Source organism: Carlito syrichta, unplaced genomic scaffold, assembly GCF_000164805.1.
Source record: "Carlito syrichta isolate Samal-C Ts95f unplaced genomic scaffold, Tarsius_syrichta-2.0.1 Scaffold302595, whole genome shotgun sequence".
NCBI lineage: Eukaryota > Metazoa > Chordata > Mammalia > Primates > Tarsiidae > Carlito > Carlito syrichta.
The window spans coordinates 285,464-303,101 of NW_007246691.1; the positions used below are offsets into that span (position 1 = coordinate 285,464).

The window sequence follows — 17,638 nt, forward strand, 5'->3', positions numbered from 1 at the left end:
CCTGGGCAACTTGGCGAGACCTCATCTCCACAATAAATCAAAAATGAGCCGGGCGTGGTACCGCGCGTCTGTAGTTCCAGCTACTTGGAAGGCTGAGGCCGAAGGATCGCTGGAGCCCTGCAGATCGAGGCTGCGGTGGCCAGGAGCGGCCACTGCACTCCAGTCTGGGCGTTGGAGTAAGACTCCAACTCAAAAAAAAGAATTAAAAGTTGAAAAAACAAAACAATTTACTTGTGTATATTTAAAATATGCTCCATGATGCTATAGATACATATAGATAGCAAAATGGTCACTATAGCGAAGCAAATTAACATATTGATCATCTTGCAGTTATTCATTTTGTGGTAAAAACAGCTAAAATTTGCTTATTTAGCATGAATTCTGTCTGCTATTTTATCATCTATTTAGTCCTCAATTTCTAGATTTATGTAACCTTTATATCTGCTATTTGCAACCGCTTTTTTTTTTTCCTGAAGATATTTCACTTTCCATTAGCTTGGTTTTCTAAATGTTTATTCTCAATTTTTCCAAATACTCAACTAGTGTTATCAAATGCCCAGCAATTACATTTCCAAGCCTAAAGCACATCAGATAAATTGCTAGGTCCACATTTGATTCTAGAGCAACTCACTTCTGTGCCCTGCAGAGGCAGCTTCAGCTGGGAGGACGGCTTTCTAAAGGTGGTGCACACCCAGCTCCATAGAGATTCCTTGGTGAGTCTTCTGAACTGGGCTCTGGCTTCTACCTTCTTAACCTTCCTTCTTTTGGCTTACTCCCACATCCTTTAGTAGAAACCTTGGTGCCGCCTGTGACCCATTTTGCACCTTCCCCTAGCGTCAAGATGGGTCAATGCAGTACCTTTTGCATTCTAAAAACCTTTCCATTTTGTCCTCTGATCCATCTTCTAGGCCACCACTTTGGGCCAGGTCATCATCAGCTCTTAGAAATTAACTACAAGCTCTGTGTATGTGGTCTGCTTGCTGCTGGGTTTACTCTTTTACAATCTATTCTTAATGTAGCTAAAACGATTCCCCCTTCCTTTTCCTCCCCTTCCTCTTTCCTCTCTCCCTTTCTGTCTTTTGATGGAGTGCCACTTGGTCACTCAGGCTGGTGTGCAGTGGCATGATCATAGCTCACCGCAGCCTTGAATTCCTGACCTCAAGTGATCCTTCTGCCTCAGCATCCCAAGTAGCTGAAATTAAAGGCATGTGCCTCCCCACCTGTTCTATTTTCCAGTTGCTTAATATTGGGTGCATTCTTTGTCCTCATTGTGCTTTGGGGTTCTTAAATTTAAAAAGGAGAATAACAAAACATGTTTGTCAGGGTTGATCTGAGGACATGAAGTGCCTGCACAACTTTGTTGCGTGTCTTCTTTCCAGTGTCTGTTACTGACACACTGGTCCAGGCATGTAAACCAGTACAGAAGACTTTGGGAGAACTTGCTTTTGGTATTTGTTTCTCAACTACTCATCACTTCATAAAGAAACTCTACAAAGTACAGATAATTTATACAGGTAAGGCCCTCAATTCCTTTAATAAATGATGTTCCTCTGTACTCATAAATTTCGTGCACCCCATTCTCCCACCCTCTTAGCCCATTGAAAGACTGCCACTTCCAAATTTTTCAGTTCACTGATTCCAGTATTTCTTTCATACACTGAGAATTCTACTGTTTGAACCCCAAAATTTCGGTATCCATCACACCCCTTGAGTCCTACCAACCGTCATCATCTGTGCCCAAATTGTCTTCTTTCTCTCTCACTACCATGGATAAAGGAGGTCTGTTCCCCGCAAAGGCAACCCCTTCATTCATTTCATGTCCTTTGCCTTGAAGACGTTGCTCTTACAATTATTCCATCAATTACCTGCATCTAGTTTCTCCCCTTTCTTCTCATTTCTTTCTAGTAGTATACAAATGTGCTTTCAGGTCATTGATCTTGGAACACAAAACAAAATGTATCTTGCTCTCACACTCTTCTGTAGCTTGTCCCACTTTTCTGCTTTCCCTAACAAAAAAAACCCTTTTAATAGAGATGTTTATATTTGCCATTATTTCTTCAAACCACTTCAGTTGGGATTTTACTGTACTAATCTTGTCAAGGTCACCCATTATTTTCATACTAGTAAACACAATGTTTCTTTTTCTGTCATTGTAGCCAATCTCTGCTTATATTCCTTCTTCTTAAAACACTGTCATTTTTCTTGGCTTCCATGACAGCATACGTGTTCTTCCTATATCCTTAAAACCCCTTTGTTATTTTATTTTCCACCTCTGTCAATTGCAACTCTCCACAAAACCTTTCAAGTCCTAATTTCCGATCTCCCGAATTCATTCCCTTAGCAAATTCTGTTAACTTTACTTAGAAAGCACTGTCTGGCACTTTTCTTTTTCTTCACTGTTATCAATTTAGTAGAAGCCACCAACCTGTCACCTGAATGACAGAAATGGCCTCAATCTCTTTGCCTCGACTCCGGACTTGTATTCCCACTGCAAACAGGGTGGCATTTTAGAAACACAAGCTATTGCATACCGTTGCTGCTCTTAAGATCTTTCAGGGGCCCCTCATGCCACTTGGAATAAAATCCTAAGGCCTCTCCCAGCTTACCTGACTGACACGAGTTCGCCACTCTCTCCTCCCACTTCTCCCACACGCCTCTCCTGCTGTGCCCTGTACCACTCCTCCCTTCACTCCCTACACACCCACCTTCTTTCTGTTTCTTGAATAGGCCACATCCATTCCTACTTTCGAGAGTCCTCTCTGCCTGGAATGTTCTTTCCCAGGTCTTGCATGGCTGACCCCTCCCTGCCCTTCAGAGCACAACAGGAAAGGTCTCTCCCTAGGCATGTATTATCATTTCAGCCATAAGTAGCTCTTTGGCAATCCCTCTGCTTTATTTTCAGCATGGCATTGACTATTAACGAACATTTCCTTTGTGATTGTTTACTGACATTCCTCTTTTGCAGCGAGGTAGATTTTGTGAGACTTGGTCCTGCTCAGTGATGTAGCTTTAGCACTTAGCACCATGTCTGCACACAACTGGCAATCAAGACGTGTTTGCTGAATGCATGAACAAATCATTTTATATATTGTAGCTGAAGTTTGTTCTTTAATGCCCTTCCCAGAAACTGGCAGTAAAAACCAGCATAAGGGCTATTTAATCTGATTTCAATGAGATTTGATATTTGGGTATGATTCGATATTTGATGACCTAAGTCTTCTGACTTGTTGTAGACATGTAAAAGGTTATAAAACAGTTAAAAAAAAAATGACTTAGGTACTGGTATTAGAGCTATCACTGTTTTTCATTGACTCACAAGAGTTGTTGATACTGTAAAATTTTTAAATAATAAAACTTTTTAAGCGAAAATAAGGATCTAGATGAGCAAAACTGAACCATCATTTTCCACATGCAAACTGTTTTTGCTACTCTAGCCTTCATCTCACTCTTCCTTAGGGCTCTAGATAATCTGCCTACATTATTTATTCATTGAAAAAAGAGAACCTGTTCATTAGAATGCCAAAATAATTGCAATAAAAACAGAGTTGAAGAAAGTTGCTTCAGGCAAGAGATTAAACATGCTCAAATTTTGATTATGTATCACTTATGCATACAAATGAGATATATTTACTCCGGGTGTGGTTTTACATATTCAGAAAAATGCTATACTTTTGACACTGGAGGACAGAAAAATGTACTGTGGGGATCTGCAAGGGAGTGAGATTTGAAAGGGGTCATTTAAAAAATCATTATTTAAACCCAGGATCCAAGAAGAGCCCTTCAAAGATATATGTGGAACTATGTATATAGTATTTCAAGGTTATAGACAATTCCACATGCATTAAAGGGAATTATTATTAACACGAAACTTAAAAATGGGGAAACTTTATTAAACAAGAAGCAATTTTTTGTTCTACATTTGCAAATTTGGGCTGTGTTAAATCTAGAGCAAAGCATTTCATATTTCTCAATCATGACAATTATTTAAGCAGCAAACAATTTTATTAGTGATACAATTTTATTTTAGAAAATAAAATAATCAGTTATCATTCATATTTTGATAAATGAAAATCACAAGTGTGAAATAGCATTTCAAAATTTGTCATTCTAAAATCTCCATCTCATTAGATCTCTCACAAAATAAGCAAGTAGCCTTGATTTCAAGTAACTTTATTTAAAGGTCTAAGAAAATCATGACCTTGTGCTAAAACATCTTAAGTTGCAAATATCAGTGAATGAAAAGAAAACCCAATAGGCCGGGCTCGGTGGCTCAGCCTGGAATCCCAGCACTTTGAGTAAATTGCCTGAGCCCGCAGGTTCGAGACCAGCCCGGGCAATCTGGTGAGACATTGCCTCTACAATAAATAAAAATCAGCTTGACATAGTAGTGAGTACCTATAGTTCTGGCTACTTGAAAGGCTGAGGCAGAAGGATCACCAGAGCCCAGTGGGTCGACCCTGGGGTGGCCCTGAGCATGCCACTGCACTCTAGCATGGGAGACAGAGTGAGACTCAAACTAAAAAAAAAAAACCCAAAAACCCAATAACTATATTGAAACTACATATAATATGTAGAATACAAGGATACTTATTATATTGTTGTTATTATTTTGCTTGCCTTACATCCACTCCTAACATTCCATTAGCATTTTGACCTTTTAAGGTATGTCTCACTGTATATTATTTGGGGAGGCAGCTTAGACAACTGCCATGGTTACATGGGGTCTTTGGAGGTTGCCATCATCAAAAGAGCAGCAGTGTGTGGTCCAGACTGTCACTGTGCTAGGAATTCTGAACAGAGGTCTAGAACTCTCTTAGTTCCCGTCCTTTTTCCATGTGAAGTTCTTTAGGTTACTATTAATTTTATGACCCTGGATAAATGCTCATTCTAATAAATGTTTATTCGTTCTAATGTACATTCTAATAAATGTTCATTTTTACCTAAGATGACCAGTTAGTTTTTGTGGACTAGAATAAAAACAACAACAACAACAGCAACAAAACCCTGACTGGTACCACTGTAAATTCATATTAAATAGTAAAACTGTACCCATTTGTTGAACAATTAAAATATTCTTTCTGTTATTTTAGTATTGGATTTACCTTTATTTTGAATTAGCAAATAACTTCATTAAACAATGTTCCTTTCTTATTAAAATAAGCCATTTCCTTTAACTCAAGAGTTATACTGAAATCAGCTGGGCGTGGTAGCGCATGCCTGTAATTCCGGCTACTTGGAAGGCTGAGGCGGAAGGATCACTGGAGCCCAGCAGGTCGAGGCTGTGGTGGCTGGGAGCGGCCACTGCACTCAAGTCTGGGCAACAGAGTGAGACTCCAACCAAAAAACAAACAAAACAAAACAAAACAAAAGAGTTATACTGGTTAAGCCTCCTTTATCTGAAATGCTTGGAAACAGAAACGTCCTGGAGTTTGAATTTTTTTTCAGATTTTTGAATATTTTGCATATACCTAATGAGATACCTTGACGACAGGACTCAAGGCTAAACATCAATTCATTTATGTTTCATATACACCTTATACACATAGCCTGAGGGCAAATTTATAAAATATTTAAAAATAACTCTGTGCACAAAACAAAGCTTTGACTACGTTTTAACTCTGACCTGGCACATTAGGTCAGGTAAAAAATTCTCCACCTGGAGCTTAAGAAGTTTAATTAGGGACATTCAGCCTATAGACTGCTGTTTTTAAGGCACGTTCGTATCCTTTATAGTATTTGGTCCTCGACATAGTCACAGAAGGTGGGCAGGACCAATCTAGACTGGCATCCACTGCAAACGAAGACACTAAGACTCGAAGAAGCGAAGAATATCTGGTGTCATGTGGCTAACTAGTGGCAGGACTTGCATCAAACTTTAGTCCTCTCTCACCAGAATTCTTCCCATGGTACGTTTACACTGTACTGTAGTACATCTGTGAGAATAATTATAATGACAGTCACTGCTCGGTCAGAATGCTTCCTTCTATTGCTGGCCATTTTTTGTCTACTTAGAAAGAAGCTCAAACTAGTAGATCACAAAGCATTAAGTTTGGAAAGAACTTTAGAGAACTTATCCACCCTTTGCCCCCAAACATATAAAAACACATTCCATTATGTCCCTCCTTTGACTGCTGCTAGGGACAGAGGGCACATTCCTTTATTTGAGATGGCATTCTGTGGCAGCTCTAGTTGATATGAATAAAGCAATCAGTTTGAGAGAAAGAAGAACACAGAGTGCTGTATGAGGTAGTGGGTTATGGAGGAGCCCCCCAAATCATCCCATCTCACGTCAACTCCCAAGATCAGCCTCAAAAAAGGAAAAACTGCTAAGTGGGAGTTTTATTTTCTGTGTTTCATGCGTATGTGGATATGCTCCAGTCTTTCCTTTCTTTCCTCAACTCTGGCCACTGTTAAAGGTCTTATCCCTCGGAAAATAATAGACAGCATATCAGAGGGAGCAACTGATGCTGATGTTTTATGGCAATGACAGTGTTTAGGCAGTCTCTTAGTACTGGTCAGCATAATCAAATTGCACCAGAAATCTGGAGGCACTATGAAGCTTAACATTTTGTCAGGGCTGAGTAAGTGGTGGTGATGGTGGATGCTGCTATGTTGTACAACATAACGGGAAAAGTTTCTCTGGTGATGTTGGAACAGAGATTGGAAGGCAATGGAGGAGTGAGCCACAGGGAAGAGCAAGCCAGGCAGAGGAAAGACCAAGGGCTAAATGTCTGAGGGGAAAGCTTGCTGGGCATTAACATGGAACTCTATTTTACCTGCTGGTTGCTGGCATGATTCTAATACATTTTTGTTGCTCATTTATTTTCTGGAGAATTTAGTGAGAATTTCTGCTCTCGCATAGGCCAGTGACTGGAGCCGGTCCATGATCAAATTTTCACCAGTCTAAATCACCCCTTATCGATGAGTCCTTACTGGATGATCAATGTTTCAGCTATACAGCTCGCTGTGAATCGTCAGCACCATGCAGTTGTGTCCAGCAGCCCTTGGCTTCCCCACGTGTCTTCTTAGGGAAAGCAACTGTGGATATGGAGGCTACTATTCCGGGTGCCTCTAAGCTCATGGACAACATCCTATACTGGATGTAATATTGTTAAAAATTTATTTGCATTTTTGCTGCATACTTTTGTGAAATTGGGTTTCAACAATCACTTGATCAAGACAAAATACTAGAGACAGTTGTTACTGAAGCCCCAAGCAGATGGACTTGGATCAAGAAAACAATTATGCATGTGTGTTATAAAAACAGCACTTTGTGACACCTTTTCTGCATTTGAAAGGTATTCTATTGTAGTTTTAAAAGTGATCTATGATATATCCACTCAAAGGAACACTGTTTGTAATAAAAAGGAATGAAGTGCTGACACATCCTATAACACAGATGAGCCCTGAAGACATTACGCTCAGTGAAGAAGCTGGTCACAAAAGGCCCTTTGCTGCATAATTCTGTTTATATGAAGCTTCTGGAATAGACAGATCCGTGGAGAAAGAAGTTGCCAGAATCTAGGAGAAGGAAGATACATGGAGGGACTGCTAATAGCTTTCAGTTGGGTTTTGTTTTGTTTGTCCTGAGGGGGTGATGAAAATGTTCTAGAATTAGACAGCAGTGATGGTTGTACAATTCTGTAAGCAACCATTGAATCTGTAAAACTGAATTTGATGGTATGTAAGCTATATCTCAGCGCAACTTCTGCTTTAAAAAGGATATAGGTTTATTGCCTATCTTGTAAAGGTTTACCATTTATTCCGTGGTTATGAGTACTTTCCACACTTGGCTGTCAAAACATTATTTTTGCAATTAAGTAATAAAAGTCATACATGAAAGCTTTTAAATGTGTACTTCGAAAAATAAGGAGGATGTCAGTTCCCACATTTAGCTGGATTTTTAAAGTCTGAGACCTTCAAATGTGGGTCATAATGAGGTGAAACCAGCTTTAAGTGACGACATCTTCAACGTGCCTCCAGAACATGAGCAAGTTTTGAGAATGCATAGTTCAATATACAAATTAATATTTGTGTCCCTGGTTTTTCTGCTATTTTAAGTCTATGTACAACTTCCCTACATCTCACTAGTTTTGTGTCCACTCTGAGTGTTTTATGACATTCCAGTAGGAAGCTAGAATCACCTTCCTCATATATAAAACAGTTCATCTGTGGTCTCTACAAGCAAAATGATCAAGATTTTAAATCTCAGGTGTCTTAGAAGTTTGAAAATACTCAGAGTTAGCTTTGAAAGTGTTTCACAGTAAGTTGCTGTCTCTTTTTCTTCTGTTCATTAAAGAAGTTTTGTAAGCTATAGAAGCCTAGATACAGATCAGTTGAGACATTGTCTTCCTCTCTCTCATGAAGAGATTTCTGGCTTCATGAGCATAATAAATTTTCCTGATTTTACCCGGTATATAAAATTGCCATGATTGTTGAGGGAAGCCCAAATAACTTCTAGGCAAGTTCCAGTGGTGAGTATGTACTATTATTTCACTTTTTAAAGTTTCATATTTGTTTCTGTGCAATTATCTTTTTCCTTTTTCTCTAAGAGCATTTTTTTAAAAATTTTAACTCCTACTGCTTGGAGTATGGCTATTAAATATCCATCTCCAATCCTGACCTCTCTCCTGAGTTCCATTACATTTTGTTTGTTGCTTTGTTGGATAATTTTTCCACTTGTATAAACATTTTTATTTGATAAATAAAGGTCTAAAACCAAGCTAATAACTGGAATAAGTAGAGGGGAAAGTAGTCAAGATGGTTAGGAGTCTAGATACCACATCTTTGAAAATGATCAAGAAAACTTGTCTTAGAAAAGAGAATTCTAACACAAAGCCCATGAATTGTTTTAAGATATTTGAAGGATCAAGGCAGTAATGGAAGCATAGTCCCTTTTCAAGGGAAGGCATGCTTTAATGTGTATCACTCTGAGCTCCCAGCCAAGTGTTGTATGGATAGACAGGTGGATGGATGGATATAGGGAGAAAACATTGACATATTGCAGAACTTTCTGAAAACTAGACCTTTCCAGGAATACAATGACCTACCTCTTAAGTTAATAATTTTTTCATTTAATAAAAATATTCACAAAGAACTTAGGTGACTATTGCAAGAGATATAATAAGCAGATATTTCCCCATTAGGTGAAAAGTTGAACTCGTTGTTAGGAAGGGCTTTGGAAGAGCAGTGGTCCCTGCCAACACTCATGGGGTACAAAGTAAAATTTCTGTTCAGCCCTCCATTGAGATTTTTATTTGTTTTCATTGTAGCATACCTCTGCTTTCATGATACTGAGTCTTTGGTAATAGTTTTGGATAGGGCCTAACGTACCATGTGGTCTAAGGGAAGTCAATTAACTTTTCCCGTCTAGATATACTTATTAGTAATAACTGAGGGCTAAATTAAATCTCCAAGGTTGCGTCTACTAAAAAATAATATAATACTATGATTCTGTGAGTCAAGAATATTTTGTGGGAAAGTGGTAATATCACCACAAACATGTTGGTATAAATGTGCATGGTCAGAAATCTATCTGCTTTCCTAGAAAATATATTTGACGCTTTCAAATAAAGTCTTGCCACAACATTTGTGTTGAATAATAAACACCTAGAAATATCCTGAGCTGGTACAAAATTTTACTTTTGTTTGATTCAAAGTAAAGAGCATGGAAATCTTACTTCAGCTATGATAGGAGAATAATAAATGCTAATTATTGATGCTTTTCCCAGGCATTTCACATGTACTATCTCAACCAATCTACTCTATCTGTCCATTGGTCTGTCTATCTACTCACAGTAGGTTGTGCTATTTCCCCAATTTTACTAACAAAGAAACTGAACCTTCTAGAAAATAAAATACTTTCCTAACCAAACATCAGTGCTAGTATCTAATTCCAGGTTTGTTTTGGTTCAAAGCTCAAGTTCCTATTCTCAAAAATATTTTTGGACTACACTGTAAACTTTTAAGTAAAGAAAATTTAGAAAATACAGTGTTTCAAATTTATTACCATTTATTTTACATATGGTTAAATGAACTTCATCTACCAAATTCAGTCTCCATTTCTTTCCATTTTGATCACATGTTGGCTTTTCCAAAATTATTTATGTTCTATTTTTAAGGTTCCTCTTCAATTTCCAGAAGTTTCCCTGCAGTTTTCCTTTTTTTCTTCCTTTATTTCACATTTGTCTTCCCATACTACTTCATATATAATATGGATCTGCTATGGTCTATCACTCTGCCTATAATTTTAAGTTCCTAATTCAAAGCAAAAAAGTCGTTTTGTGTGGGTTTCTATCATTGTGTGAAAGGTATGTCATTTTGTATTTTTATCTTCTACTACAGAAATTAAGACACACAGATAAAACTATTCCTAAAAAAAATACTTCCTGTTCTTTCCTTTCTTATCTATTTTTCTGACACACGCTTTACATCTTTACCAATACCTTTTACCTTGACTTTCTTTGTTTTCTACCTGTTGTATAACATCTTATACTAGAGATTCATGATCAGCTAGAATATGCTCTACAAAATATCAGAAAGCAAACATTAAATACATTTATAAAAGGTAATTCTTACCATAGTGTAATATCAAGAGTAAAAAAGGCTGCCTTATTACTCAACAAATCTGAAATTACAACGGTAACATTACCAGAGGCATACAAAGAACTATAAAATAAGGCAGCAGGCAAAAGTACTTTATTCAACCTAAATTTGAAGACTAGTATTCCAGGCAATTGAGAAAGATGGAATTCTCCCCAAATCATTTTATGAAGGTATCCAAACTGGGTAAAGATCAAACAAAAAAAGAGAACTACAGGCCAATATCCCTTATAAACAAGGATGCAAAAATCCTCAACAAAATTCCAGCAAATCGGATCCAAAAACACATTTCAAAAATCATCCACCATGACTAAGTAAGCTTCATTCCCAGGATGCAGGGCTGGTTCAACCTTCACAAGAACATAAATGTAATTATACATCAATAGATGTAAAAACAAGAACCACATGATTATATCATCAGATGCAGGAAAAGTTTTTGATAAAATCCAGCATCGCTTCTTGATCAAAACCCTCAAACACCTAGGTATAGAAGGAACATACCTCAAAATAGTAAGTGCCATCTACAATAAACCCACAGCTAACATTTGGCTAAATGGACAGAAACATTTCCCCTGAAAACTGGAACAAGACAAGGCTGCCCACTCTCACCTCTCTTGTTCAACATCGTGTTGGAAATCCTAGCGAGGGCAATAAGACAAGAGAAGGAAATCAGCGGTATCCAAAAGGAAAAGAGGAAGTCAAGTTATCCTTCTTTGCTGATAATATAATCCTATACCTTGAAAATTCAAGATAATCTGTCAAAAACCTGCTTGCACTGATAAAGAACTTTGGCAAAGTCCTGGGGTACAAAATAAATGTGCAAAAGACAGTTGCATTCTTATACACCAACAACAAGCAAGCAGAGAACCAAATAAAAAGCACAATCACATTCACAATAGCCATACACATTTACAAAAAGAAATACCTCGGCATCTTCCTAATCAGAGAAGTGAAAGACATTTACAAAGAGAACTACAAACCACTGCTCAAAGAAATCCAAGAAGACACAAACAAATGGAAAAATATGCCATGCTCATGGATAGGAAGAATCAAAATTGTTAAGATGTCCATCCCACCAAAGGCAATCTCACATTCAACCCAACACCCATTAAATTACCAACATCATTCTTCTCAGACCTGGAAATAACAATACAGAAATTCATATGGAAACATAAACGATCATAAATAGTCAAAATAACCCTTTGCAAAATAAACAAAGCAAGAGGTATCACACTTCCAGACTTCAAACTTCACTATAAGGCTTCAGTAATCTAAACAGCCTGGTATTGGTACAAGAACAGGCACATAGACCAATGGAATAGGATAGAGATTCCAGAAGCAAAGTCTCAATTTCTCAACCAACTCATTTTTGACGAAGCCTCCACCACCAACCACTGGGGAGAGGAGAATCTAACTGGCTGACCACATGCAGAAGATTGAAACAGGACCCCTACCTATCACCATACACACAAATTAACTCTAAATGGATCAAAGACCTAAACGTAAAACCTCAAACAATAAGAATCTTAGAAAATGCAGGAGACACTCTTATGGAAATTGGAACTGGCAATCAATTCCTGATCAAAACCCTAAGTGTCCATATCATAAGAAATAAGATAGACAAGTGGTACCTCATATAACTGATAAGCTTCTGCAAAGCAAAAGAAACCATCAAGAGAACAGGGAGACAGCCCACAGAATGGGAAAAAATATTTGTCAACGGTATATCTGACAAAGGCCTAATATCTAGGATCTCAAATGCGCCAAAAAGAAAAAAAAAAACAAACAGCCACATAAAAAGTGAGCAAAAAACATGAAAAGATACTTCTCAAAAGAAGATATACGGGAGCCAACAGACACATGAAAAAGTACTCAGCCTCACTCATCATTAGAGAAATGCAAACCAAAACCACATTGAGATACCACCTAACCCCAGTAAGAATGGTCATCATTAATAAAACAAACAACAACAGATGCTGACGAGGATGTGGAGAAAAAGGAATGCTTCTACAATGTTGGTGGGAATGCAAACTAGTGCAACCTCTTTGGAAGACAGTGTGGCGATTTCTAAAAGAACTAGAAATTGACCTTCCATATGACCCAGGAATCCCCCTATTGGGAATATACCTGAAGGAACTCAAATCATTCTACAAAAAAGATACCTGCTCATGCATGTTTGTTGCAGCTCTATTCACAACAGCAAAAAACACGGAACCAACCATGCTGCCTATTGAAGCTAAACTGGATAAAAAAAGTGGTACATATACACAATGGAATTTTATGCAGCTATAAAGAAGGACAAACATAGGGACTTCGCAGCAACTTGGATGGATTTAGAGTCTATCACATTCAGTGATCTACCACAGAAACAAAGAATAGAGTACCATATGTTCTCACTCATAGATGGACCTTGAACAATTACCATAATACTGTAAGAAAGGGATTGGCAGTAGGGGGAAACTGACAGGGGAGGGGGTGGGATTGGCAGTTGAGGGAAACTGCCAGGGAAAGGAGCAACACACCTCATCAACAAAGGTACCTGCATAATCAACATTTGTATACCTAACCCTGAATTGTACCCTACATCTTTAAAAAAATTGAAGATTAAATCCTAAAGGGCTCCATGCTCTGTCTACAGATCATTAAAAGCTTTATATATAGTCTTCAATTCAGAACAACTTTTCCTCATGAAGCGGCCATTTCACAGCCAGCTGTCTGCAGAGTGCAGTGTGGTCAACTCCCCAACAAGCCTTCCACCTTGCCCCTTTTATGGTTGTCAGCAGCCACAATTCCACTAAGGTGGCCCATCATGGTAATCTCATTTTTTCTTGCTAGTGTAGCTTATTCTGTGCTCAAATAGCAAAGGAATTGGATCAACAGTAAACATGTGACAAAATTATGGCCAATAAAATCAAAGGACAAGTTAATTGAGGAATTGGGGGGGGCAGTTTTTTTGTCCTTCTCAGAAAGAGTGTTTTCAGGAGTTAGATATTTTTTTTGGATACTGTGGAAGTGCACTCTGGAATTCCACCACCATGACAGAAGCCAGTCTCAGAATAAAGTTGATCCCACACAAGATAAATAGAAACAAATCAGTTTTGGGTTCTGTCTTGAGATGGACCTTCCTATGTGAGACAATCAAGCCAGTTTCTCTTTCAAGTGTATTTGAGCAAATTTTCTGGTACTTGAAACACACATAGGAACCCTAATTGACATATCATTTCTTTTGTTTTTATTTAATTTCCTATTTTTCTAACAATGCACAAACATTTCCATGTACTATTGTGATCGTATCTCAATGTCAGATCATTTAGATCCTATCTCACTAGATCAGATACTTTAGAAGGAATGAACTCTCACAGCTACTTTATGACAGCCACTGAATTGGGGGCTCACAGACACTGTAAGAGATTATGTGAAACATCTTTGAAACATATAATGCATGCCAATGATAAACAACAATAATTTCTCCTTCATTCTAGTACATGAGTAAAGTCTTTGGTCCACTTATTTTTGTTAACTGTGAGTCCATTGCTTGAACTAACCAAACAGACAAAATAGCTTGAGATTTCTCTTCCAAGACTGCTTAGGCTCCTAGGGAGTTACTTGGTACACACGACTCTCCAGTGGCATTCTATTACTGATGCATTGAGCCAAACAAAGCTATATGATTTCCAAGACCTTTCATAGTCTGGGTCCTGCCTCCTCTCCCTGCATGTTATCGGCATTCGCCCCATGCACTCGCCGTTCCAAACGCTTCACAACGCTGCTCCAGACCACCAGATCCATCTTAAATTTTGCATCTGTGCTGTTTGGTCAAGTCCTTCCCTCACCTCTGCAAGAATGAAGCTCTTTTCTCTGCATAAGCTCTACAAGCATTCGGCTTTTTGGTCCTGATTATGCATTCTGGGCACTCACCCGTAATGCTTCAGTTTTTCTCTGTAATTGGTTGCCAGACCTGAAGGGCAGAGATTGAGGTTTATTTCTCTTGTAACCCCCCTAAAGCTTCAAAGTATTGTGTAGCAGAGTAGATATTAAATAAATACTAGCTTAATAAATTAACCATGATTTTACTATTTTTCTTACAGAATCTGTTGCACAGATGTAGAATAAAGATTTGAGATGACTAGATTGGCCCAGGTTTGCCAGATTTAGAAATAAAAATATATGATGCCCAGTTAAATTTGAATTTCATGTAAATTTTTTTAAAAAACCCTATTTTCAGTGTAACTATATTCCATGGAAAATTTGGGACATAACTATGCAAAAATATTGTGCTTTTAAAAATCTAAAACTAAAATCTAACTGGGTGCCCTCTTTTTTCTTCTGGCAATCCTAGATTGGTCTGACTTAAAAAACACAAATAACTTGTGCTTATTTTTCTAAATTAGGATGAAACACCACAGCTATGTCTTTTTTAACCTTATATGCGCTTACTTATCAAGTCCTGTAGCAAGTGAACTTCTTTGCACTACTCCACCAATCAGAGACAACAGAGACTCAGTATCCATTATGTGAATTCACCATGCGTGCCCATGTGCAGGGAGGCAAAGATGAGCAAGGTGCCACAAGTGACCTCAAGCAGCACCTCATCTGGTCAGAGAGACAGCCCAATTCAGTCCAGTGTCTACCTGAGTCCAGTCCTGGTACTACTCTATGTGGCCAATGTTTTGGGGGCCTGATCCAGCCCTCCTGAAGAAAGATCCCAGAAGATGCTATACAGTTAGGTTGTCAAAAATATATTGTTTGTTAAATACATATTACATAGTTGCTAACTTTAAGGTGCTTTGTAAACATCATAATTCAAATAATCCTAAATTCAAATAATTATTTATAATTTGTTATGATCAGCACATTGTAGTCTTTGATAATGAAGTTCTGATAATGAAGTTCAAATTTTTATTGTAGAAGATTCTTTTTCTGGTTACTGAATATGTAATAACTTTTTTTAGCACAAGCAATGAAAATTAAGTGCGTGATAATTTTTTTTCCCTCTCAACTGCAAAAATCCTTTGCAGGTAATTGTCAAGCTGACCACTTAATCTGAGTCACTTATTTAGGTGACTGTTAGGATCTCCCAGTTTAGATTTTGAATCTCTCCATTTTCTGTAATGGAGAACAAGGAGATCTGGTTTTCTTTGAGTAGCATAATGTTATAATGGCAGTGTTTGCATGTCTGTGAAAAGTTTGCTAGTTAAAAGTTTTAGTAAGCTATTTTTACTAGCTATATGCTGTACAAATTCAGTGATATATGTAATAGTAAAATATTTAAAATCCAGGAGCAAAAACATATATTCATACTACCATAATAGTATTGATGTATGCAAAAGCATTTCTTAGACTTAGAATTCAAAATTCAAGGTTTTAAAATAATGCGACCTTAGCATATAACATGTACAATTTCAGCTCTAGAATAGAGTGTCATATTTTTCCTTTCTTTTCTCACCATAGTTATTGATCTCAATCCTCTAATCTATATTTTGTGGATGTCATTTTAAATGAAAATAACTAGGTATAATCCCTAAAATGATGATTTCCACAGAGTTCAATTTGTCATTAATATATCACATGAAGTTACAAATTGAGTGATATTAAAAGGTAATGAGACTATTGGGGAAGTTATATTAATTTCAGTGATTTGTCAATTACCCTGATAGAGAGCGACAATTAACACTGGCATTATGATCAAGTCTTTGACAATTATGAAACACCCATTTACGATGTATATTTTACATTGTCAAAAATTACCTTGGGTAGTTCTTCAATCTGATTGGCATCTAGGTAAAGCTCCTCTAATGTCCGTTCAAAGTTAAACACTTCCTTTGGCACCTGCTGAAGACTGCAGTGGGAGTAATCTAAAACTGAGATGATTTCTTCTTCACCTCGGAAACATCGGCACGGCACCAGACGGCCGATGATTTTCCGTTTGGTGGTCATCTCCAGGCACTGCACTAGAGAAAAACAGAAAATAACTGCTTAGTTGATTGCCCTTGAAGGTATTCTTATAATATTTAAAGTCTAGAAATTTAGTTTTGGAATATATTTCACAATTTCATAATGCTTTAAAGTTTATATAGGACACATGCTTGCATTATATCACTGAATCCTTAAACAGCTCTGCAAGGTATGTGAAATAGGCTTGATTCTCATCTAACAAATTAAAAAATGGACCCAAAGAGGTTAAGTGACTGACTATCATCACATAGCTTTGGAACAGCAGAATCGGACCAGAATGCAACCTCAGTTCAATGCCATTATGCTTATACTCTCACTTGAAAAGTGGATCTCTAATGTGAGTTTCATATTACACAAATTAAAGTCAGAATAGAAAACTTCAGAATTTGTTGAAAAAGACAATTCCCCCATTTCTGCAAAAATATGCAAGTTCACCCCCAAATTGTATAATGTCCTCTTTTTAACCCCAAATTAATTCCATCAGTAAGCAGACATTTAGTGAGTCACCACTATGTTCAAGACACTGACCTACATACTGGGAGTAGACTGATGAACGAAAGACCTTGTTTTCACGGAGTTTATGTTCTATCGGGGCTACGGATTATAATTAGATTGGTTATTCACTTACAATTGGGGGTCTATCTTTATGAATCCTGTGATTTTCTTTTTTTTATAATCAATATTTTTTATTATGATGTTGTGGGGTACAGTTAAGGGTTAGTTATATAAATACGTTTCATTCAGTCACCCTGTTGATAAGAGGTGCTTCCCCGTCCCAAGACAGATCATTTGCTACCGTTAATCCCATCTCCTCCCCACCCCATAGTTTCCCACTACTGTCAGTCATTTTCCTATAGTATTACATTGGATGTTCAAGGTCCATTATATGAGTGAGAACATGTGATACTCGGATCTTTGTTTCTGTGAGAGGTCACTCAGTATTATAGACTCTAGTTCCATTCAGGTTGCTGCGAAATTCATGATTTTGTTCTTTTTTATGGCTGTGTAGTATTCCATCATGTATATGTACCACATTTTTTAAATCCAGTCCTCTTTTGATGGGCAGCATGGTTGCTTCCAG

General features: G+C 37.6%; 1 protein-coding gene across 1 annotated transcript in view; it reads right to left on the reverse strand.

Moving 5' to 3' along the window:
- LOC103259315 (leucine-rich repeat-containing protein 7-like) overlaps nt 1-17,638 on the reverse strand; it is a gene marked incomplete at its 3' end in the record, with an annotated part of 389,004 nt that overhangs the window by 283,485 nt on the left and 87,881 nt on the right. The window contains exon 2 of the mRNA XM_008056997.2: nt 16,351-16,553. Coding sequence (XP_008055188.2) covers nt 16,351-16,553 — 203 coding nt within the window. The remainder of the gene's footprint in view (nt 1-16,350; nt 16,554-17,638) is intronic.